At 48.8% G+C, this 22836-nt stretch overlaps 1 protein-coding gene across 2 annotated transcripts in view; it reads right to left on the bottom strand.

The window, feature by feature from the left end:
• Positions 1–22836, bottom strand: part of DNAH2 (dynein axonemal heavy chain 2) — a 3497426-nt gene that overhangs the window by 225885 nt on the left and 3248705 nt on the right. For both annotated transcript variants that reach the window (XM_078670326.1, XM_078670327.1), the window contains 2 exons: positions 18733–18917; positions 1481–1709 (listed from right to left, as the gene is read on the bottom strand). In XM_078670326.1, the coding sequence (XP_078526452.1) occupies positions 1481–1709; positions 18733–18917 (414 nt within the window). The remainder of the gene's footprint in view (positions 1–1480; positions 1710–18732; positions 18918–22836) is intronic.

The following is a 22836-nucleotide window of genomic DNA, read 5'->3' on the forward strand; positions in this document are numbered from 1 at the left end:
AGTAATGTTAAAAAAGGGTTTTCAATATGTCAGGCCTCTGCATGGGTAATACATAACAGCCATAACATAACCTGGTATCAATATAGTAAGTCTCCCTAACGCCATATGATTTATCTCTCAAATATTTGCTATAAACATAACATAACATGTAGATTTATAAAGCACAGGTAAATGTTGAAGGGTAAATAGGCTCTGAAATGACATGTATAGCTTACCTAACTCAATGGCTGTATTGGAAATTCAATTGAAAGTCAACTCTTTTCCTCCAAACGTTAGTTCATGAGTCTTGAAAATACACATGCTTTCATCTCGAATACACACTTTTCAATATTGCTACATATTTATTGACTCAATCAAGCAAAATCTTCTAATTTAGTAAGCAGGGTTGAATACTGGAGAGCTACTTGCAGGTACTCCTTGGGGAAGTCTGGCTAAAGGAAGGAGCCACTCTTACGTGAGGAAGGATGTGCGGCTGTTAAATCTAGTTATTGACAGTGTTTCTGTTCTGTGAATTTGAAGAGTAATGGAAAGAAACACTGAAGTAAACCTTTGGTGTGAATCCAACTTGAGTTTGATCACATTTCGAATTAATTAAATATACTTTATAAGGAGGTTTTATGGCTGCATATGTGTGATGAAACACCAGGCGGTGAATGTCATTCAGTTACACTGGCCCCTTATTGGTATTTAGGGTCGATACCTATAACTGTTTACAGTGAAGCACTTACAACAGCTCAGGCTTCTAAATTCTCTATAAACCTGGAGGCTCCGGCTCCAGTATTCTCCAACTATCATACCAGCGGGCCAAGAATACAAGTATGCGGTGATTTGTTTCTTAATGGCGTTGTTTGGCTCATGCAGATATCACTGCGATGGTGTTGCAACTTAACTAAAATGACCGCATCAGAAGTGAAGTGTGGATGGAATCGTGGGCTGATGTCCCTTACTACCTATTCATTTGCTAGGGGGTCATTACATGTCTCTCTCTCTCTCGATATATGAACATAAAACCAACAACTGAATTGCTTTGGAGAAAATAGGACTTCACCCTATTGGTGAGCACTTTGAGAAATTTCTGTTAATGGGTGCAGTAATTCTGACACCTGAAGATACTTCGTGCCAGAAAAAACGTCAATTCCGAGCTGGACCCGAGGCTCTAATAACCCTAGAATTTGGATTTACCACATCCAACCCCCCAGTACTTTAGCTTGGAGATTTTGTCGGCTTCTAACAACCTAAGTCCATGGGGGAGATTGAACAGGTCTGCAGTTTTCCTGCATTATTCATAATCCTGATGGGCTCTGTAATTCCTGTTAAGAGCCATATCGGAGATTACGAAGTACTTCTGATGAGGCCCGAGGTGGGTAGTCAAAGAAAGTCAGTGAAACTAGTGTGTGTGAAAACAAGGGACTCTCCCAAAACTTTCGTGTGTGATGGTCCCCTCGACCTAATTATTGGGTAGAAGATAGCACCGCCTTACCTTGTCCTCTCGGCTCTGGCCCCCAATACCGCTGGGCGTGATCTGTGGCTGCAGCGACAGGAGTGTCTCAAACAGGGTGCGAGCCTCTGTGATCTGGCTAGCAATGTCTGCATTTGGGTGCTGCCCAAAGGCCTCTGGATGGTCCATATTTGGCAGCAGGTTGATATAATCCAAGTAGTGGGCAAGGTTTCCATCCTTAGGGATGTAGTAGGTATCCAATATTGACAGCCTGAAAGAAAAGGCAAGAGATGAGATTACAAAGAACTAGATGCATGCATGCAGCCAACGAGTGACAGGAGAGTAGATTGATTCTTGGACCAGAAGTGTACAGTTACTGCTCCGTCAACATACTTCAAGAAGTTAGCACAGACTCCCATTGAGAAGTATGGGAAATGGCTACAGATACCACAATCCCCTGCTGAAATAAAAGCCACATGACTATAGGGGAGTCTCGCCAGCTGTGGGTACATGCCACAGTGGTCTTCATGGTTCACCAAATGTTAAATTGTTATTGGTGAATGCAAAGTGATGGAGCCCAAAATTTTGCCCAGACGCTCGGCTAGCGCTGGCAAAGGTCGGGGTGTTGGATGCTAAGGCTGCATATTATTGACTGCACCTCGTGACTCTTTCACTCACCACCATGCACTCCCTGCCCCTTTATCTCACTCTTGTAAGATATATTTTGTCCCTTCTTTCCCACTTTGTCACTATTTTTCTGTCTTTCTCTTTCTTTCCCCCTTTCATGTTTTCTCTCTCTCTCTCTATCTTGTTTAAAGTCTGTTGAGGAAAAAGAATCACCAGTTCCCAAAAATGGGCGCCGGCGACCCCCACCAGCTTAAATTAAGCACCGTGGATGGTGTTTGAACCCCTGAGTTGGCCTATCTGCCGAAGGAACGACTAAGTAACAGGTTGGTAAAAGAAGTGAGTAGGTCGGTGTTGGAATGAATGTGTCTACAGTTTTCTTTTCAATGTATTTTGAGCAACTGGCCTGCAGAGAGTTCATGTTGGTGTGAGTTATAATGCAATAGTGAGTTATACCATTTCAGGCGCCAGAAGCAGGGAGTTCTGCAGTCTATTCTTGTCTTATCAGGGTTTTGCTGGTTAATTTGAGGTGTGTGGTGATTTTGGGAGAGTGAGGGCACTGACCCACCAAACGAGCACTCCACGTGGTGCAAATCACGAATACTGTGGAGGCCTCCTCCATGAAATTCTCTCAACCGACTGTCCCTCTTCCAAGAGCACAATGGCCCATCCTCACCTGGGCAAACACAAGCCCCTCTGTGCACACTGGCATCAATCCTAGTGATGATGGTATGGGGAACCTCAATGCATCCTTCGCTTCAACTATGCAGTGGGGGGACACAGGGCACATTCATCCTACTAACACATTGGTTCAAGTGCCTAGTAACAGCATTCACCGGGTCACTCACTGCATGTCTACGCCTCGACCGGTAGTTTCTTTTTTCTCGCTCTAATACAGGAAATACAAGCACAACTATACAAGGGGACTAAATCACAAACGGAAGAGATACTCACAGCTGACATAAAGAAATAAGAGAATTCTGCTGGCAGAACTCGGGGAGTGCCAATCAACATGTCCATTTCTGAGCAATCTGGGATGAATAATGGTGGTGTACACAAGCAGCTGATTTTGGGGACACCTTGCTGATGCCGATAAGTAGGGTATCAGCTGCTCAAAAGTGCGTGCATGCTGGCATCAAACACTGTGCTTCTTTCGAAAGCTCACTGCAGTGGCAGTGATGGTAAAATGGCTCTAAAGGATTCTGTCTTTGTGTTGCTTCTATGACATCACTTCGGTGTTAAAACATTCGTTGTGGGCTACCCAAATAAGCTCTGCTATGTCAATGCATGCTTCTGTTTACGAATCAAACCTGTCAGTGCCCTCTGAAGAAAGCTACTGGGAGTTGGTACCACTTATTATTATTAAGAAACTTATAGTGTGCACAGCTACCCCACAGGGTTTCCCTACGCATGGCAGAGTAGGGGGGAATGGAGAAAACTGTGTGAGTAGGTTAGAAGAGCCAGGTCTTTACGCCCCTAAGAAAGTCGGAGACACACAGTTCTTCAAAGAAACTGGGAGGGAGTTCCAGAGTTGAGGGCCTAGATAGGAAAAAGAACGGCCTCTCATACGGGCCAGGCGGAATCTTAGTTCCGTAAACTGAGTCTGTTGAGAAGATCTCAAAAGACGGGATGGGTGATATGGGTGGACCAAGTCCATAATGTATTTGGGACCAACTCCGTCTTTTACTTTGAACATGAAGCATAAAGCTTTAAACTTAAAGCGATTTGAGATAGTAAGGCAGTGCAGCTCACGAAGAAGGTTAGAAACTGAGGCAACAATGGGTAATTGATAAAGAAGCCTAGCGGCTGCATTCTGCTCCAGCTGCAGTCGATGGATAGTACATTTATCGGCTCCCAGGTATAACACATTGCAGTAATCCAATCTGCAGATAAAAAGAGCTTGAATCCCTGTCCTTTGTGCCAAGAAGGGGATCAGCCAAAGGATCTTTTTTTAACCATTTAAGTACTGCAAAGCAAGTAGCCCGGCCTTAGCCTTTTGTGGTTTCATAGATAATGATTCGTCCACAATGAAACCCAGATTCTTAACCTTGTTCAATAGTGTAGGTGGAACAGCTAAATCGACAGGCCAATGATGAGGTCCCCAAAGATCAGGCCTCTTACCCAAAATCATGACTTCTGTTTTATCCCCATTGAGTTTGAGTAGGTTGTTGTGAATCCAAAAGGAAATCTTACTCAAACCTGAGCTAAGATCAGAAGACCCTTGCCCCTGTCAGATGACAAAGAGGGCATAATCTGAGTGTCATCCGCGTAGGAAAAAAGAGACAGCCCGTAGATGTTAAATTACATTGGACTCAACACTGAGCCTTGCGGAACTCCAGAAGAAAGGTATTGGTAATTAGACCTGGCAGATGAAGAAAAAACCTGGAAGGATCGGTCCTTAAGAAAGGAGCAGAACCACTCAAGGGTCACACCGTCAAAACAAAGTGCCATCAGCCCATCCAGAAGGATGGGATGCGACACAGTGTCAAAGGCAGAGCTACGATCTAATAGGATGACTGCTGCTGCTTCTCCCTCATTCAGGCGCTGACTTAACAACTCGGTTACCCCCAAAAGGGTGGATTCCCTTGAGTAACATGCCCTAAAGACGGACTGAGAGGATGATGGAAGTTCTGAGGTTCCAAAAAAGTGGTTAGCTGGCCATTAACATATTTCTCCAACATTTTAGAAAAGATGGGTAGCAAAGAAATAGGCTGAATATTGGACAAAGTAGTGGGGTCAAGATTCGCTTTTTTTAAGAGGGGAAGGACCATCATGTGTTCCCACTTCTGAGGAACCACCCCTTCATTCAGAGAAGCATTAAGAAGGTCCATAATAATGGATAATAAGCTGGGGTTCAGCTGATGGAGCAAATGGAGGGGGGGGGAGGATGTAGCGGGGAACCATATTTAATGGACTGGAGAATATAATTAAAAGATGTAATATCCAGAGGGAGCCAGGTATTAAGTTTAGATGAATGGCTAGCAATAGGCTGAGGGTTAAATCCATCAGCAAGAAAGAAATTGTGAGTGCCTGCCAGTATCTCAGCATCGTTCGATTGTACTCTGTGAATGGTCACTTATGGTAAATGCTAATGAGATGAGCACTAATGAAGCCAAAAGGGATGCCAATTTTTAATTTGTTTGTTCTTCCATGGTTTCTGTAAAACTTTTTTTATTGGGGACGTCTCCAGGCTCTCGCCAAAATGTAAAATATTGGCTAGGAGCAAAAAGATGTTTTGGTCTCACAAGCACACATTGCTATATGAGTCCCTGTCGCTAAAAGGAAGTGCTGTGAGCGCAGAAGTGCTGCCTGTCGACGAGCAGAATGCACTCACTCACAAAAAAGTTAGCGAGTGGCTGAAATATCCCAAATACTGTATGCAGTAGTGAGCAAAATAAAACTAAGTGAAACAACGAGAACAATTGGAAGAAGAGGACTGGCTTAAAGCTCTTGTAAGCACATATATTCTAGATATATCATTTTAGTACAATAGAAAATTCTTGCCTAACACCAAACCTAAAAAAATATTAGTAGTATTTTACTTCTGCTTTTTATAGAACTCTACAGAAAATAGTAGCAAGATAACATGTGTGCTGTTTGCTAGCAGGGTGCTCTCCTGCCATCCAGTACTAAGCAGGGCTCTGTCAGGGGTACAATGAGCCGTGGTCGGTGTGAGAAGTTGGCCTGATATGCAGTGCTCACTATTCTAGTGATCACTATGTATCAGTCCAAACAACCCTTATTGATGATTGGTTGTAAGTCAACCTTATAGACCAGCTATCCTAGTAGCATGGATACGAGCAGTCTAAGGCTAAGACTCTAGAGGGCGTGTTAAGCCAGCTGTTTTACCATCACATTACCCCTTGAACACCAAGTGAAAGGTCACCACACAAGTTGTTATCAAAAATAAAGTATATTTATTTATAACAAGACTACCTTGGCTCTTTATGAGACAGGGAGCTAAGCACACAACAAAACTCTTAAAGAATTTCTCCCCTTGATATCACTCCATCATAGAAGGGTCATTGTTCAATCACTCATTGGGTCCAGATTGGACTATGCAAATGCTCTCTATTTGGGACTCCCAAAATACCTTTTGATGCGTCTTCAAGTAGTTCAAAACTCAGCTGCACGTGCCATCTACGGGCTCCCTAGACGTACTGGTGCCTCTGATCTGTTAAGAGAATTGCACTGGCTTCCTATAGCTAAGAGAGTCCTTTTCAAAAGTCTGACGCTGACCTTTAAAGCCCTACATGACATTGGCCCCAGTTACATCAGAAAAAGCCTTGCTTTTTATAAACCTAATAGAGCTCTAAGGTCTGCCTGCTTGTCCAAAATGGTAGTCCCGACCATCAAACGCGCTAGACTGGGTGGGCGTTCTTTTCGCCACCTGGCTCCTCGCGCCTGGAACGAGCTTCCCCTCTCTCTGAGACAGATCCCTAACCTTATGTCCTTTAGAAAGGCCTTAACAACCTGGCTATTCACCAACTAGGGCCCCCCGTTTTTCCTTATTTTCTGTTATGTTGCTGCCCTCTGCTGACCTCTTCGCCAAAGCGCCGGGACACTCCTTCCGAGTAGCCGTTGCGCTATAGAAGAAAATTTTAACATAACATAACATAACAATTACTGAAAGTCGCACAATTTACACAAATGCCCGAGGGGCACGAAAAACCATATACACAAGAAGTGGAATGCGAAGTTACTAGCAGGTAAGTATTACTTTTCTAGACTGTAGAAACGCTAGGCCTACAATGCTGAACCCTTAGATTAGAAGCAGGAGGCATAGGGACGCCGTGTGCAGAGTGGGAACTCTCACGCGTAATGCGGGAACAAGTCTATGGATACTAGCACTTTGCAAAGTTACTGTTCTCGGGCGAACCCGACTAGGTGGGTCGAAAACAAGGGTGGATCCGAACACTTAGGGTGTTGGACTATGCTGGAGCACCGGAGTACTCAGTTTACCTAGCCCAGGGGCTGCGGCTGCATAGGGTTCAAGTTGCGTCGGAAACCCTTGTTGAAGATCCAGGAGCCTGAAGAAAGAAGTTGCTGGCAGGCGGCCAGTGAAGGAGTTCGTGGTGATCCAAGCCTGGATCAGGGAAGAAGAAACCTGTAAGCAGAGGGGACCAAGTTCTGAATCACTAGCCAGTGATTTGAGTGGGCACCAAGATGGCACCGGACGAAGTCACCTCAGCCAGGTGAGTGGGCGCTGCTGGGCTCTGCAGTCTCTCGGACCAGGAGGCGTTGTCGGCGACCAGGATGGAGGTGCGAGCTGTCCCACGAAGGTTCTTGCTGTCGACGTCGCTGGACCCAGGATTGGGCAACAAGTCTTGGCAAATGCAAGGCCCACGCGGTGGACCTAAAATGGCGTCTTGAGTGGACCAGGAGGGTCCAGGGTGCTCCTCTTTTGGAGGGGAGCAAGGGCTAGTCTGGAGCAACCAGACCAGCAGTGGTTGTCGTCGTGGAGCGTCGTGAGAGGGCCACTAGCCAACGGGCAAGCGACCTGGACAACGCGGTGAGCAGCAAAGAGCAGAAGGGCCCCACGCAGATCTCGTGGATGCAGGGGGGCTGAACTTCGGTGCTGGAGCTGCTCAGGGTCGGGGCTTCTTTTACCCCAAAGCACTCAGTCGAGGGTCAATCGGTGGTCGTGCTGGACAAGCGTCGTGCAGTTCTGAAGATGGCCGGTCCCTCGAGGTCTCGTCGCACCCACGGATCACAGCTGGGCTGATGATGTAGGTTGAGGTCAGAGGTGCCAGGGAAGCCGGTTCTCGTCGTGCTGGAGCAGTCTTGATCCGGAGGAGAGACTGGCAACAAACCGCGATGCTTGGTTGGTGCCTGCTGCCGCAGGGTGACTACTCCTTAGTCACAAGGGAGAATCTTGGGAAGAAGTCTTGAGTTCCTTTCGTGGAAAGTAGTTTCAGGATTCAAAGATGATCTGATTTGGAAGGGGGCCAGTTCCTACCTTTATCCTGCAAAAAGGGGCTGGCACGCGACTAAGTCCTGCCCTATGGGTGGGACTAGGAGGGGGGTGGTTACACCCCTCTCCTTTGGCGGGCTTTACCCAGATCAGGGGCTGGAGTGCCCCTGGAACTGGTTCCAGCCGGCCTATGCACAGTGAGCACCGGGGTGCCACTTGCAGTCACCTTCCTCTAAAGCCCTGCCTACCTAGGATACACAAAATCCTGTCTGGGACGGTGCTGGCACCGCCCCTGGCAGGAAACCCTTTGTCCTTGCCTCCTGGGCTGGGAGGACTCCCAGCAGCAGGAGGGCAGACTTGTGTCTCGGTGGCAGCATCCATCTTGTGGAGCTAAGGCTCTGTCTAACTTTAACCGGGGTTACAGGTTACATACATGTTGTGTCCCTCTAGAAGGGTGGAATGCTAACCCCGTCGCCAGAATTGGCGAGGGGTTAGTATTCCAATTCGTATGACACCTTACTCGACATGTTTTGATAAAGCGATACCAGAGTTGGCATATAACCGCGAGGATTATAATGCACTTAAGAGTATATGGTATGCGATATCATGGAAACGGCTAAGGGATGGATCCCGAAAGCCGCAGACAGGCTCAGCTCATGCCAGAGCACTATCTCACACGATTCCAAGCACTCTGCCTTCAGGATTGTTAAGGCCTGCCATAGGAGTGACTGATAGGAGATCTGTGTGTCCATTCAGGTTTAGATATAGGAATACTATATCTACAGCAAAGGGTGATTACACCACCTTGCCCCAGCTGTCGTGCAGCCAGTTGTGTCAGATTTGGATGGCCAGCCAGGGGTGGCATAATACATGCTGCAGCCCCTGGTAGGCCCTGGGTACACCTATGCCCTGGGTACCTAAGGTACACTGTACAGGGACTGATAAGGTGACTCAGTATCCAATTAGATATGTACCTAAGGTACATGGAATCCATTTTAACAGAGAGAGCAGTGGGCCTGGGGTCCTGAAAAGCAGGGCCCCAGGTCAACTAAGTCAGAAAACCAGCAAAACACCAGGCAAAAAGTTGGGGGCAACCATAGTCAGGGATCTACCTTCCTACAGTCGGTAACCGGGAGGGCAGGTAAGGGACAGTCCTTTGAGCACACCTGGCAACATTCTGACAGGAGTATTTTTCAGATTTCAAACCACTAATTAGCAGACTGATGACATCATCGGAAATGAAATGGCCGGACCTTTGGCCCAGCAATGCCATCACGGAACACTTCCCCAAAAGAGCCCGAGATGATGTGAAGTGATGATCGCGTGGCTTCTAGCCGGGATGTCATTATTATATCATAAATGGCACCACAAAAAAGAGTGAACTTTGACCACATACAGGACAGAGGCTTACATTTCAAAACGCTCCGTGGTCTTCAGAGGGACATGGGCATTATTCTCCCACACTGGAAGCTGCCTGTAGGAAGGTAGATCCCTGACTATGGTTGCCCCCAACTTTTTGCCTGGTGTTTTGCTGGTTTTCTGACTTAGTTGACCTGAGGCCCTGCTATTCAGGACCTCAGGCCCACTGCTCTCTCTGTTAAAATGGATTCCATGTACCCTAGGTACATATCCAATTGGATACTGAGTCACCTTATCAGTCCCTGTACCCAGCGCTGAGGTGTACCCAGAAGTCTCCCAGGGGCTGAAGCATGTATTATGCCACCCCTGGGCTGACTAACTAAACTGACACAACTGGCTGCACGACAGCTGGGGCAAGGTGGTGTACTCACCCTTTGCTTTAGATATAGTATACCTATATCTAACCCTAAAATGGACACACAGATCTCCTATCAGTCACTCCTATGGCAGGCCTTAACAATCCTGAAGGCAGAGTGCTTGGAATCGTGTGAGATGGTGCTCTGGCATGAGCTGAGCCTGTCTGCGGCTTTCGGGATCCATCCCTTAGCCGTTTCCATGATATCGCATACCATATACTCTTAAGTGCATTATAATCCTTGCGGTTATATGCCAACTCAGGTATCGCTTTATCAAAACATGTCGAGTAAGGTGTCATACGAATTGGAATACTAACCCCTCGCCAATTCTGGCGACGGGGTTAGCATTCCACCCTTCTAGAGGGACACGACATGTATGTAACCTGTAACCCGGTTAAAGTCAGACAGAGCCTTAGCATCCACAAAATGGATGCTGCCACCGAGACACAAGTCTGCCCTCCTGCTGCTGGGAGTCCTCCCAGAGCAGGAGGCAAGGACAAAGGGTTTCCTGCCAGGGGCGGTGCCAGCACCGTCCCAGACAGGGTTTTGTGTATTCCAGGTAGGCAGGGCTACAGAGGAAGGTGACTGCAAGTGGCACCCCGGTGCTCACTGTGCATAGACCGGCTGAAACCAGTTCCAGGGGCACTCCAGCCCCTGGCCTGGGGAAAGCCCGCCAAAGGAGAGGGGTGTAACCACCCCCCTCCTGGTCCCACCCATAGGGCAGGACTTAGTCGCGTGCCAGCCCCCTTTTCCCAGATAAAGGTAGGAGCAGGCCCCCTTCCAAATTAGATCTTTGGAATCAAGACACGACTTTCTGCGAAAGGACTTCAAGATTTCTTCTTCAAGATTCTCCCTTGTGACTAAGGAGTAGTCACCCTGCATCCGCAGGCACCATCCTAAGAACACTGCGGTCTGCTGTAAGTCCTTCCTCCGGAATCCGACTGCCCAGCTCGACAAGACCCGGCTTCCCTGGCACCTCCGACCTCTACTCACCTCTACAGCCAAGCTGAGAACCGTGAGTGCGACGAGACCTCAAGGGACCGACTATTGCCAAGACTGCACGACTTCTTCACAGCTAGCCCGCCGAGTAATCTCCTGGCGAGTGCTTTGGGGTCCGAGAAGCCCCAACCCTGAGCAGCTCCAGCACCGAAGAGCAGCCCACCCAGCATCTCCACGATCGGCGTGGGGCCCTTCTGCTTTTTGCTGCTCACCGCGTTGTTTGGCTACTAGCCCGCTGGCTTGTGGCCTTCTGAACGACGCCCGACGACATCACTGCTGCTGGTCTGGTTGCTCCAGACTGGCTCTTGCTCCCTTCCAGAAGAGGAGCACCCCGGGCCCTCCTGGTCCACTCACGACGCCATTTTGAGTCCACCGCGTGGGCTTGAATTAGCCAAGGCTTTGTTGCCCAATCCTGGGTTCTTCGACGCCGACAGCTTCATCCATCGTGGGACAGCTCACCCCTCCATCCTGGTCGCCGACAACGCCTCCTGGTCCGTCAGATCTGCAGAGCCCAGCGTCGCCCACTCACCTAGCCGAGGTGACTACCATCCGGTGCCCTCCTGGTGCCACCTGACTACTGGCTAGTAGTCACGAACTTGGTCCCCTCTGCTTTCAGGTATCATCCATCTTCAAGATCCAGGCTTGGATCAACTCGAACTCTCTTCACTGGTCGCCTGCCAGCATCTTTCTTCCAGGCTCCTGGTTCGTCTACGAGGATTCCCGACGTCTTTTGAGACCTATGCAGCTGCAGCCCCTGGGCTAGGTAACTTCGGCATTTCGGTGCCCCAGCATAGCCTCACTATCCAAGGGTCAGGATCCACTGTCGTTTTCTCCCTACCAGGTCGGGTTCGCCCGTGAACACTAACTTTAACTTTACTAGCTATTATAGACTTTGTCCCGCATCCCGCGTGAGAGTGCACACTCTGCACCCGAGTCCCCTGGGTCTCCTAGAAGTAATCTAACGATTCTATAGTCAAGTCCTAGCGATTCCAAAGCCTATTAGTACTGTACTTACCTGCTAGTAATTTCGCATTTCACTTTCAGAGTATATGGTTTTTCGTGCCCCTCGGGCATTTGTGTATACTGTGCTAATTTAAGTATTTTTATAAGAGTTTTGTTGTGTGCTTAGCTCCCTGTCTCATAAAGAGCCAGGGTTATCTTGTTATAAATAAATACACTGTTTATTTTCATAACAACTTGTGTGGTGTCCTTTCACTGGGTGTTCAAGGGGTAATGTGATGGTAAAACAGCTGGCTTAACACGCCCTCTAGAGTCTTAGCCTTAGACTGCTCGTATCCATGCTACTAGGATAGCTGGTCTATAAGGTTGACTTACAACCAATCATCAATAAGGGTTGTTTGGACTGATATATAGTGATCACTAGAATAGTGAACACTGCACATCAGGCCAACTTCTCACATTGGTGAGCAGCGGTTGGGATTTGAGCTTGCTGTTGTTTTACCACACATATCCTAAGAATATCTTGTGAAAGATCACATAAGTACTAAAGGTACATATAACTTAGCTTAGAATACTCTGAGTTCTACTGAACCAGCTGTTGTAGCTCCTAGGGCCTAGCACACCCTAAACTACAACTCTAGCAAGGGATCAGTAGGCAAACATATAGTGTAGGTAAGTGCACCACTTACACCTCACTAGAAAAGCATGTCTACCCATGGAGAGTCTTCAGAGACTCCCCTTGTGGTTATTGACCCTCCACAGGTCACTTCAAGATATGCAGCTCTCAGTTTCCAGGAGATGAGACAGGTGTGTACCTCCAGGAAACTGAAACAGGGGTCTATCCCCACCATTCCCTTTCTGATAGGACTCTTATAGGCCTATGATACGAGAAAGCTTTCTCAGCTAGATGGGAATATGCCAGCCTTAGAGGGTACCACTGGGGATCCAGACCTCCACAACACTGTAAATGCAGTTGAGGAGGAGGATCCTGAGGAACTCTCTGGGGATGAGGTAGACAAAGGTCTTGAGGTAGTCAGAAGGCTAACTAGGGCCAACTTAGACCTACTTGGGGAAGGATCTGGGGGACCCCCAGTACTGACCCTGATGAGGCCTAACCTTGGAGTTAGGAGAGATAGATCTCTTTCTAGGGACTCCATTAGATCTCTGCACTCTAATGCCTCTTCTCAGGGGAGAAGGAACTCTCCCCAGAGGAGATTGACTTCCCCTCAGAGAAGAGAGCATGAAGCAAGGATGAGACAAGCTAAACTGAGGATTGAAAGGGAAGAACTTGCCCTGGCCAAAGAGAAGCTTGCCTTTGCTAGAGAGCAGCAGATGAGTGGGTTAGCTCCCACTGGTGGCAGCAATCTCCCAAGAGAAAAAGAGAAGGGTTTAGATACTAAACACCTGACAAAGATAGTGCCCCCCTTTAAACAAGGGGATGACATCCAGAAATGGATGGCTGCTTTGGAGAGGGCCTGCACTGTACAGTGCATCCCCCAAAGTCAGTGGGCAGCTATACTGTGGCTCTCCTTTGATGGTAAAGGTAGAGATAAGCTCCTCACTACAAGAGTGGAGGATGCTAATGATTACCAGGTCCTGAAAAATGCACTGGTTGATGGGTTTGGCTTAACCACTGAGCAGTACAGGTTGCTGTTCAGAGACACCCAGAAAACTCAGTCTCAGGACTGGTCTGACTTTGTTGATTGTGCCACTAAGGCTTTGGAAGGCTGGCTACTGGGTAGCAAGGTTACTGACTTCACAGGATTGTATAATCTTATTATGAGAGAGCAAGTCTTAAATAATTGTCAGAACCAGTTATTACACCAGCACCTGGTAGACTCTGATCTGACCTCTCCACAAGAATTGGGTAAGAGGGCAGACAAATGGGTCAGAACCAGGATTAGGCCCAAGAACCAAGGTGGTGACCAGAAAAAGGAATCAACCAAGCCTCAAGAGAAGGGTGGGAATAAATCTCCAGATCAAACCACATCAGGGCCCCAAAAATCCCCTGAGGGGGGTGGGTCCCAGAATCCTTCTAATAACCAAAAGAAACCTTATTGTTATCCCTGTAAACAGGTGGGTCATTTGAAAACTGACAGCAGTTGCCCAAAGAATAACAATAAGGAGAACATACCCCCAAGTAACATTCCCAAACCTCCTGTTACTACTAGTAGTAATCCCCCAGGTGGTGGGAGTGCCCCCAAGAATTTGGGTGCATTTACTTTGGGAGTTCCTGGGGACTCTGGCCTAACCATGTCCCCAAACTTAGATACTCTTGTCTGTGAGACTGGCATGGGGTTTGCCAACTTCACAACTTGTCCCAACACTTTGGGCAAGTACAGACAGGAGCCCCTCATCAATGGTATAAAAGTTGAGGCCTATAGAGATACAGGGGCTAGCATAACTATGGTGACTGAGAGTCTAGTCCCCTCAAGGCAACTTTTACCTGGTGCCACATACCAGGTGACCAATATTGATGGAGTACAGAGAGATCATCCCATGGCAGTGGTCAATCTCAGCTGGGGAGGTGTCACTGGCCACAAGAGAGTGGCAGTGTCACCAAACTTGCCTGTAGATTTCCTACTGGGGAATGATTTAGAGCTCTCAGCCTGGGCTGAAGTAGAGCAAGAAACCCATTCTAAAATGGTAAACTTCCATGGTAAGGTTAGTGGGGCAGTGATAGCCACAGCCCCAGTCCAAGATGTCCTCCCTGAACAGGTCAGGAGGGCTGTGCCAGTCACAGCCCAATCTCAGACAACTTCCTTCCCAGAACAGGTTGTCAAGGCTGTGATGGTCACAGCCCACACCCAAACCGAGCCCCCTCCTGAAAAGGTTGGGAGAGTTGTGATGGCCACAGCTCAAACTCAGACAGATGGTAGTGTTGTGAAGCCTGAAACTATGGATCACTCCACTCAGACAGAGAGTATTGAGGAGGAAGAGAAATCTCCCTCCCACCAGACTTTAGGAAAGGATCAGCCTCCTCAGGGAACTGATCTGACCCCTTGTGAAGGAACTGCCCCAGAGGTAGTCAGGCCTAGCCTGGCAGAGACTCTGATGTCAGTGGACCCTTCCAAGGTGGGACCCAGTCTGGAGCAGGTAACCTTCCCCTCTCTACCCTGCCTCAGTCAGCCCAGGGCTGTAGAGGTCAGGGAGGCCAGTGGTGGACCCCAAAGGGCCCCCTGTCCAAAAGAAATCCCCAATCAGCAGATTAAGGGCACTGAAGCTAGTAATCCTAGCCAGGTGAAAATAAAACAAACTCCTGAGGGATCCCCCTTAAACCTAGTTAGGGAACTCCCACAGATGGACACTGTTGGGCACAGCCAAACCTGGGACCTGAGGGCCCCAAACCTGACCTGTCCCTCCAGTAAGCCAAACAGAGGGACTCAGCCTCCAGCTGTAGGTAGCCAGAGGTTGACCCTGAGAGCTCAACACAACTCAGTCTTGGAAAGAAAGGCCTCTATGGTGGAAAATGATTGGAGGAAGCTGAGCCCAAAATTAGTGGAGCCTCACTTCAGTACCCCATTTCAGCACCAGCCTTTTCCTTTGCCAAAACACACCACAGGTAGAGATTCCCTATGGTGGAGACCCCCAGATACCCTTAGGGTGAGGGATTGCTTAGTGGACCATGAGATAGGGGGTAACCATGCCAGTGCTGGTACTTCCTTATATGGCCACTCAGGCAATATAGGCTTACCTGGCAAGGATAGCCTTATCTCCTTTCGTTTGGGGGGGTTATGTAGGAAGGTAGATCCCTGACTATGGTTGCCCCCAACTTTTTGCCTGGTGTTTTGCTGGTTTTCTGACTTAGTTGACCTGAGGCCCTGCTATTCAGGACCTCAGGCCCACTGCTCTCTCTGTTAAAATGGATTCCATGTACCCTAGGTACATATCCAATTGGATACTGAGTCACCTTATCAGTCCCTGTACCCAGGGCTGAGGTGTACCCAGAAGTCTCCCAGGGGCTGAAGCATGTATTATGCCACCCCTGGGCTGACTAACTAAACTGACACAACTGGCTGCACGACAGCTGGGGCAAGGTGGTGTACTCACCCTTTGCTTTAGATATAGTATACCTATATCTAACCCTAAAATGGACACACAGATCTCCTATCAGTCACTCCTATGGCAGGCCTTAACAATCCTGAAGGCAGAGTGCTTGGAATCGTGTGAGATGGTGCTCTGGCATGAGCTGAGCCTGTCTGCGGCTTTCGGTATCCATCCCTTAGCCGTTTCCATGATATCGCATACCATATACTCTTAAGTGCATTATAATCCTCGCGGTTATATGCCAACTCTGGTATTGCTTTATCAAAACATGTCGAGTAAGGTGTCATACGAATTGGAATACTAACCCCTCGCCAATTCTGGCGACGGGGTTAGCATTCCACCCTTCTAGAGGGACACGACATGTATGTAACCTGTAACCCCGGTTAAAGTCAGACAGAGCCTTAGCATCCACAAAATGGATGCTGCCACCGAGACACAAGTCTGCCCTCCTGCTGCTAGGAGTCCTCCCAGAGCAGGAGGCAAGGACAAAGGGTTTCCTGCCAGGGGCGGTGCCAGCACCGTCCCAGACAGGGTTTTGTGTATTCCAGGTAGGCAGGGCTACAGAGGAAGGTGAATGCAAGTGGCACCTCGGTGCTCACTGTGCATGGGCCGGCTGAAACCAGTTCCAGGGGCACTCCAGCCCCTGGCCTGGGGAAAGCCCGCCAAAGGAGAGGGGTGTAACCACCCCCCTCCTGGTCCCACCCATAGGGCAGGACTTAGTCGCGTGCCAGCCCCCTTTTCCCAGATAAAGGTAGGAGCAGGCCCCCTTCCAAATTAGATCATCTTTGGAATCAAGACACGACTTTCTGCGAAAGGACTTCAAGATTTCTTCTTCAAGATTCTCCCTTGTGACTAAGGAGTAGTCACCCTGCATCCGCAGGCACCATCCTAAGAACACTGCGGTCTGCTGTAAGTCCTTCCTCCGGAATCCGACTGCCCAGCTCGACAAGACCCGGCTTCCCTGGCACCTCCGACCTCTACTCACCTCTACAGCCAAGCTGAGAACCGTGAGTGCGACGAGACCTCAAGGGACCGACTATTGCCAAGACTGCACGACTTCTTCACAGCAAGCCCGCCGAGTAATCTCCTGGCGAGTGCTTTGGGGTCCGAGAAGCCCCAACCCTGAGCAGCTCCAGCACCGAAGAGCAGCCCCCCCAGCATCTCCACGATTGGCGTGGGGCCCTTCTGCCTTTTGCTGCTCACCGCGTTGTTTGGCTACTAGCCCGCTGGCTTGTGGCCTTCTGAACGACGCCCGACGACATCACTGCTGCTGGTCTGGTTGCTCCAGACTGGCTCTTGCTCCCTTCCAGAAGAGGAGCACCCCGGGCCCTCCTGGTCCACTCACGACGCCATTTTGAGTCCACCGCGTGGGCTTGAATTAGCCAAGGCTTTGTTGCCCAATCCTGGGTTCTTCGACGCCGACAGCTTCATCCATCGTGGGACAGCTCGCCCCTCCATCCTGGTCGCCGACAACGCCTCCTGGTCCGTCAGATCTGCAGAGCCCAGCGTCGCCCACTCACCTAGCCGAGGTGACTACCATCCGGTGCCCTCCTGGTGCCACCTGACTACTGGCTAGTAGTCACGAACTTGGTCCCCTCTGCTTTCAGGTATCATCCATCTTCAAGATCCAGGCTTGGATCAACTCGAACTCTCTTCACTGGTCGCCTGCCAGCATCTTTCTTCCAGGTTTGTCTACGAGGATTCCCGACGTCTTTTGAGACCTATGCAGCTGCAGCCCCTGGGCTAGGTAACTTCGGCATTTCGGTGCCCCAGCATAGCCTCACTATCCAAGGGTCAGGATCCACTGTCGTTTTCTCCCTACCAGGTCGGGTTCGCCCGTGAACACTAACTTTAACTTTACTAGCTATCATAGACTTTGTCCCGCATCCCGCGTGAGAGTGCACACTCTGCACCCGAGTCCCCTGGGCCTCCTAGAAGTAATCTAACGATTCTATAGTCAAGTCCTAGCGATTCCAAAGCCTATTAGTACTGTACTTACCTGCTAGTAATTTCGCATTTCACTTTCAGAGTATATGGTTTTTCGTGCCCCTCGGGCATTTTATAATACTGTGCTAACTTAAGTATTTTTATAAGAGTTTTGTTGTGTGCTTAGCTCCCTGTCTCATAAAGAGCCAGGGTAGTCTTGTTATAAATAAATACACTGTTTATTTTCATAACAACTTGTGTGGTGTCCTTTCACTGGGTGTTCAAGGGGTAATGTGATGGTAAAACAGCTGGCTTAACACGCCCTCTAGAGTCTTAGCCTTAGACTGCTCGTATCCATGCTACTAGGATAGCTGGTCTATAAGGTTGACTTACAACCAATCATCAATAAGGGTTGTTTGGACTGATATATAGTGATCACTAGAATAGTGAACACTGCACATCAGGCCAACTTCTCACACTGCCTGTATCTGCAAAATCCACAGCTTCTCCAAAAGCTGCAGGATGACGCAAATAAACCAGCAGGCTGCAGTGCTGCCGAAAAAGCAGTATCCCACCGCCTACATAGGCAGCTTTGGTGGCGCGTCATAGGTCTGAGCGCGTGGCACCAATGGGCACGGGCACAGCGCTCTTCTGTGGCCTGTCTGTCCCTGCTCACAGAAGGAAAGAGAAGGAAGGCCCTGTGCAGGGTTAAGACACTTTCACTCCCTGCATTCGGTGTGCCTGTAATGCTGGCATATACAGGACAACAGAGGGATGAGAGATAAAACACTGTGTTCACAGCTGGAAGCCGGGATCAGGACCCGGGTCTCTGGCAGCTTAAACACTAGGTCACAACTCTCGAGAGGTTTAAGGGATGCAGATGGTTCCACCATATCTGATTCTACCCCCCCCCTTCTCTCTACTTCCTCTCATGATTGCACGCTGTAGTGTAATGTGAATTGTTGTCATGTGTCACTTAACTATTTTAAAACTGTGACACGGGATTTTCATGAGAAAACACAAGAGGCTTCCCCGAGAGAACCTCGTACCTATAGAAAGGCGTGACGATGCTCTGCTCACAAAAGTAGTCCGTGATGTAGGTGGTAAGCAGCCGTCGGTCCCAGTCATCGGTCACGTGGCCTCCGTAGTTGACGCCTGAGATGAGGTACTTCAGGGCATCCCATGGAGTCTCTTCATACTCATTCAAGTAGATGTTCAGTAGGTTTTCGGACACCTACAAAAGTATTAAGGGTAGGTATGTATACAAATGGTTAACAAAAAAGCACAAGAATTAAGCCAAGAATCTTGGGGAGTAACAGCATCCATCAGTGCAGAGAATAAGCTTTAGAAACAGAATGTTTGATAATGAGGAGCAATCTAGGAGAAAGGGCTCAGATAGTTGGAAGAAATGCTGCACAGTGTGAGAGAAGAACAAGTTACTTACCTTCAGTAGCGCCTTTTCTGGTAGAGACTCTATCTAACTGCAGATTCCTCACCTTACCCCCAAGTGTCAGACTGAATCCAGAAATCTATGTATAGCAATGTCCTCGAGCGTCGACAAGTGGGGTCGTGTGACGTCATGGTTCCGCGTGTGACTCCACCTCATGTGGCTGCGACGTTGGCTTTCCTACATATAGGTCACCTGCTTGCTCTGGTGTCAGTTTCTTTCAATCCTCTGACCGCACCAACAGACATGGAGCCTTAAGAAACCTCATTATAATGTACATGTAAGTATACATTTCTTGTGTGCAGAAATTCAGAATCGTAAATGAGTAGCCACATAACCTCCACGTGAGTCTCTTCCACAGAACGGGGAGGTGGGAGGAAAGGTGAGGAATCTGCGGTTAGATAGAGACTCTACCAGAAAAGGTGTTACCGAAGGTAAGTAACTTGTTTTTCTAATAGATACTCCTAACCGCAGATTCCTCACCTTTTGAATAGATACCATAGCAATACCTCCCAGGTGGTGGGTCTGCGGACTGCCTCAAACTAAGAAATTTTGCAAGACAGACCGGGCTAAATGCTCTTCTCTCCTGACCCGACTATCTAAACAATAATGCTTGGTGAATGTGTGGAAAGATGCCGTGTTGCAGCTTGACATATATCTAAAAGCGGAACACCCCTAGCTAAAGTTATGGTAGCAGCCTTGGCTCTAGTTAAATGTGCATGCAGCCCCTCTGGAAGTTGTTTCTTAGCCAAACTTTAAAAGATTTTAATACATAAGACAATCAGTCTACAAATTGTTCTTTTTTGCACTGCCTTCCCCTTCTTCGCTATGGAGAATCTGAAAAAAGGTGTTCATTCTGTCAAAATGGATAAGTTGCTTAACTGTAATCCTAGTTCTCTTCCAGGGGTATCCTCAACATATATATACAGATATATACATACATATATATATACATACATATATATATATATATATATATATACATATAGCATTTTTTCACACCTCAATGCAGCCCCTATAAAGGAGGCTAAAAATGTAACAATAAATCACTGCTTTTGCATTCACATACTATAGAATATAGATCACAGAAGGGCAAGCATTACTTGAACTCTTTCTAATGAGTAGACTCAAAATATTCTCCAAAACAGCAAGTATTGTTAGCCTACAGGCTGCATTGAAAACCAATAGCATAGAAAATGAAAGCAATTGTAACACAAAAACTGGCACCATGCCTTTAAGGTAGCCATGACCGCTGGTTTCCCATCATGCCTCAGGAGTGACAGTTAGGTCAGTTGTTCTTTTTGGCTCCTTCAGTCAGGACCCTGGAATTCACAGCTCTGACTTTTTGACTTCTTTGTCAAATAATTCTACACTTTATTGTGGTTTTCTACCTTTCACTCAACATCTTTTCGGCCTTACAGTGAGGTACAACCATTTTTTTTTTTCAGAACAAATTTTATTCGGTTTTAGTAGTTGACAGAATATAAAAGAAACACTGCTTCCATAGTAGCAGAAAGACAGTGAGCATATAAGAGCGATAAAGGTCAAGATATTCAATCAACATTTTCCTATACCCCCCTTCCCGCGTTCCCGCCCAGTTCCCACCCCCCTTACCCTGCACGGTGTTTACATTGTCCAGAAACAGGAGCCTAAGCATTGTATTAGCAGCGTGTGGTTCAGTTCACTCTGGGGCAGTACGAATGTGGTCCATATCAGTGGCTCGTGGCGCCGGGGAGTCCAGTGGCAGGCCCCTATAGTCTGCCCATTTCTTCCAGATCCGGTAGTGCTTCCTGGGGCAGCCCCTGGCCTCAAAGATTGGGCGTTCCAGACCCATGTTGAAGTCCATGCCTCGCTTCCACACCCCTACCAGTGGAGCCCTGGGGGCCTTCCAGGCTTGGGCTATATCCCTTTTGGCCACTGTGAGACCCAGAAGAAGCAAGTGACGTTTGTACCTATTACCCCCCACTTGTTCCATAACATGAAGGAGGCCCAACTTTGGTGTGCGAGGAAGTTCCCATGCCAACACATCCTCGAGACAGTCCCACACGCCAGTCCAAAATCTCTGCAGCCGTACACAACCCCAGACCGTATGCAAGAAGGAGCCTATCGCACTTCCACACCGCAGGCATTCCGGGGAGGCTATCAGCCCCGCCTTCCACAGTCGTTCCCTCGTATAGTATGCCCTGTGTAGGTACTTAAATTGGATAAAGCGCAGGCGCACTGCTATCGCTGCTCCCCTAGGGGCCTCCAGGGCTTCCCTCCAGTCCTCCTCTTCCAACTCCCCCAACTCTCCCTCCCAGACCGCCCGCAGTTTATCAAGAGAAGGGGAACAATGGGTAACCAACGTTTGATATATGGTCGAAATTTTCTTTGTTTCCAATTCCCCCATAAATATCTTAGCTTCTAAGGGACTGAATTCCGGTAAGGACGTTATGTCTGCTATTGCGGGGGTTAGGGCGTGCCGGAGCTGTAGATATCTGAAGAATTGGGATTGGGGCATGTCGAATTCATCCCGCAATGCTTGGAACGATTTGACAACTGAGCCCTTCAGAACGTGGCCCAGCGCCGAGATGCCAATAGCGTCCCAGCCTTCAAAGCCCCGCAGCGAAGCTAAACCGGGCAATCTCCCATTGTGCCACAGTGGAGTTTCACCCGTAAGCCTGTTCCACCATCCCATGCGGCGGAGAGCGTCGCGCCATACTCTGAAGACTACCTGGGTGACCATTGGGAGTCTTTTCCGGATAGCCGCCGAGTATAAGATAGTATGGAGCGTGTCCGGGTCCATCATATACCTCTCTAGGGCATAGGTCGGGTCGCCTCGATCCCCGTACCACCATTTGTTAAGAACAAGCAGGTGCGACGCCTGATAGTAGGACTGGACGTCAGATGTGGCCAGCCCCCCACAATAGGTCGACAGGAAGCAGGTGCGGAGCGCCACACTTACTGCTCCCCCAGTCCATAGGAACCGACCGAAGGTAGAGTTCACCTGTCGAAACCACTGCGGCGGAACAGGGTACGGGTGATTCTGCAGTTGGTATAGAATACGGGGCAGGGCCACCATCTTAAAAATGGCCGAGCGTCCATAGACATTTAGGGGCATCCTGGACCACGTCTGCATATCCGAACGGATACTGTCCCAAACTGGCACTATGTTGCGGGACCATGACACTCCCGGTACATCTGTCAAAAAGACACCTAAGTACTTAAGGCCTCCCGCCGCTTCCTGAAGGACCGAGGCCCAGGGACCCAAGGTCCCCCTATCGCCTAGAACCCACAATTTCGACTTCTGTACGTTGAGTCTAAGACCGGACACCTCACCGAAAATGCGCATTATGTCAAGGACCCTCGGCCCCGATTTATTGAGGTCTGTAAGGAAGAAAAGCACGTTGTCGGCATAGAGTGCAATCCTATCAGATGGGCCCCCCACCCACTCCACTCCGCGCAATTGGGCATCCATCCTCACCCAAGCCGAGAGCGGCTCCATAGCCAAGGCGAACAGGTAAGGTGAAAGAGGGCAGCCCTGCCGGGTGCCCCGACCGATGGGGAACGAGCTGGAGACTGCCCCGGCTACCCTGACCGCCGCCGTCAGGTCCGTATACAGCAAGTGAATGTAAGACAGAAAACGAGGGCCCAGATTGAGTCGAAGGAGGAGTGCTCGAAGGTATGGCCAACTCAGGGAGTCGAAGGCGCGATCTATATCTGCCAG

This window comes from Lissotriton helveticus, chromosome 12, assembly GCF_964261635.1.
Source record: "Lissotriton helveticus chromosome 12, aLisHel1.1, whole genome shotgun sequence".
NCBI classification, from domain to species: Eukaryota; Metazoa; Chordata; class Amphibia; order Caudata; family Salamandridae; genus Lissotriton; species Lissotriton helveticus.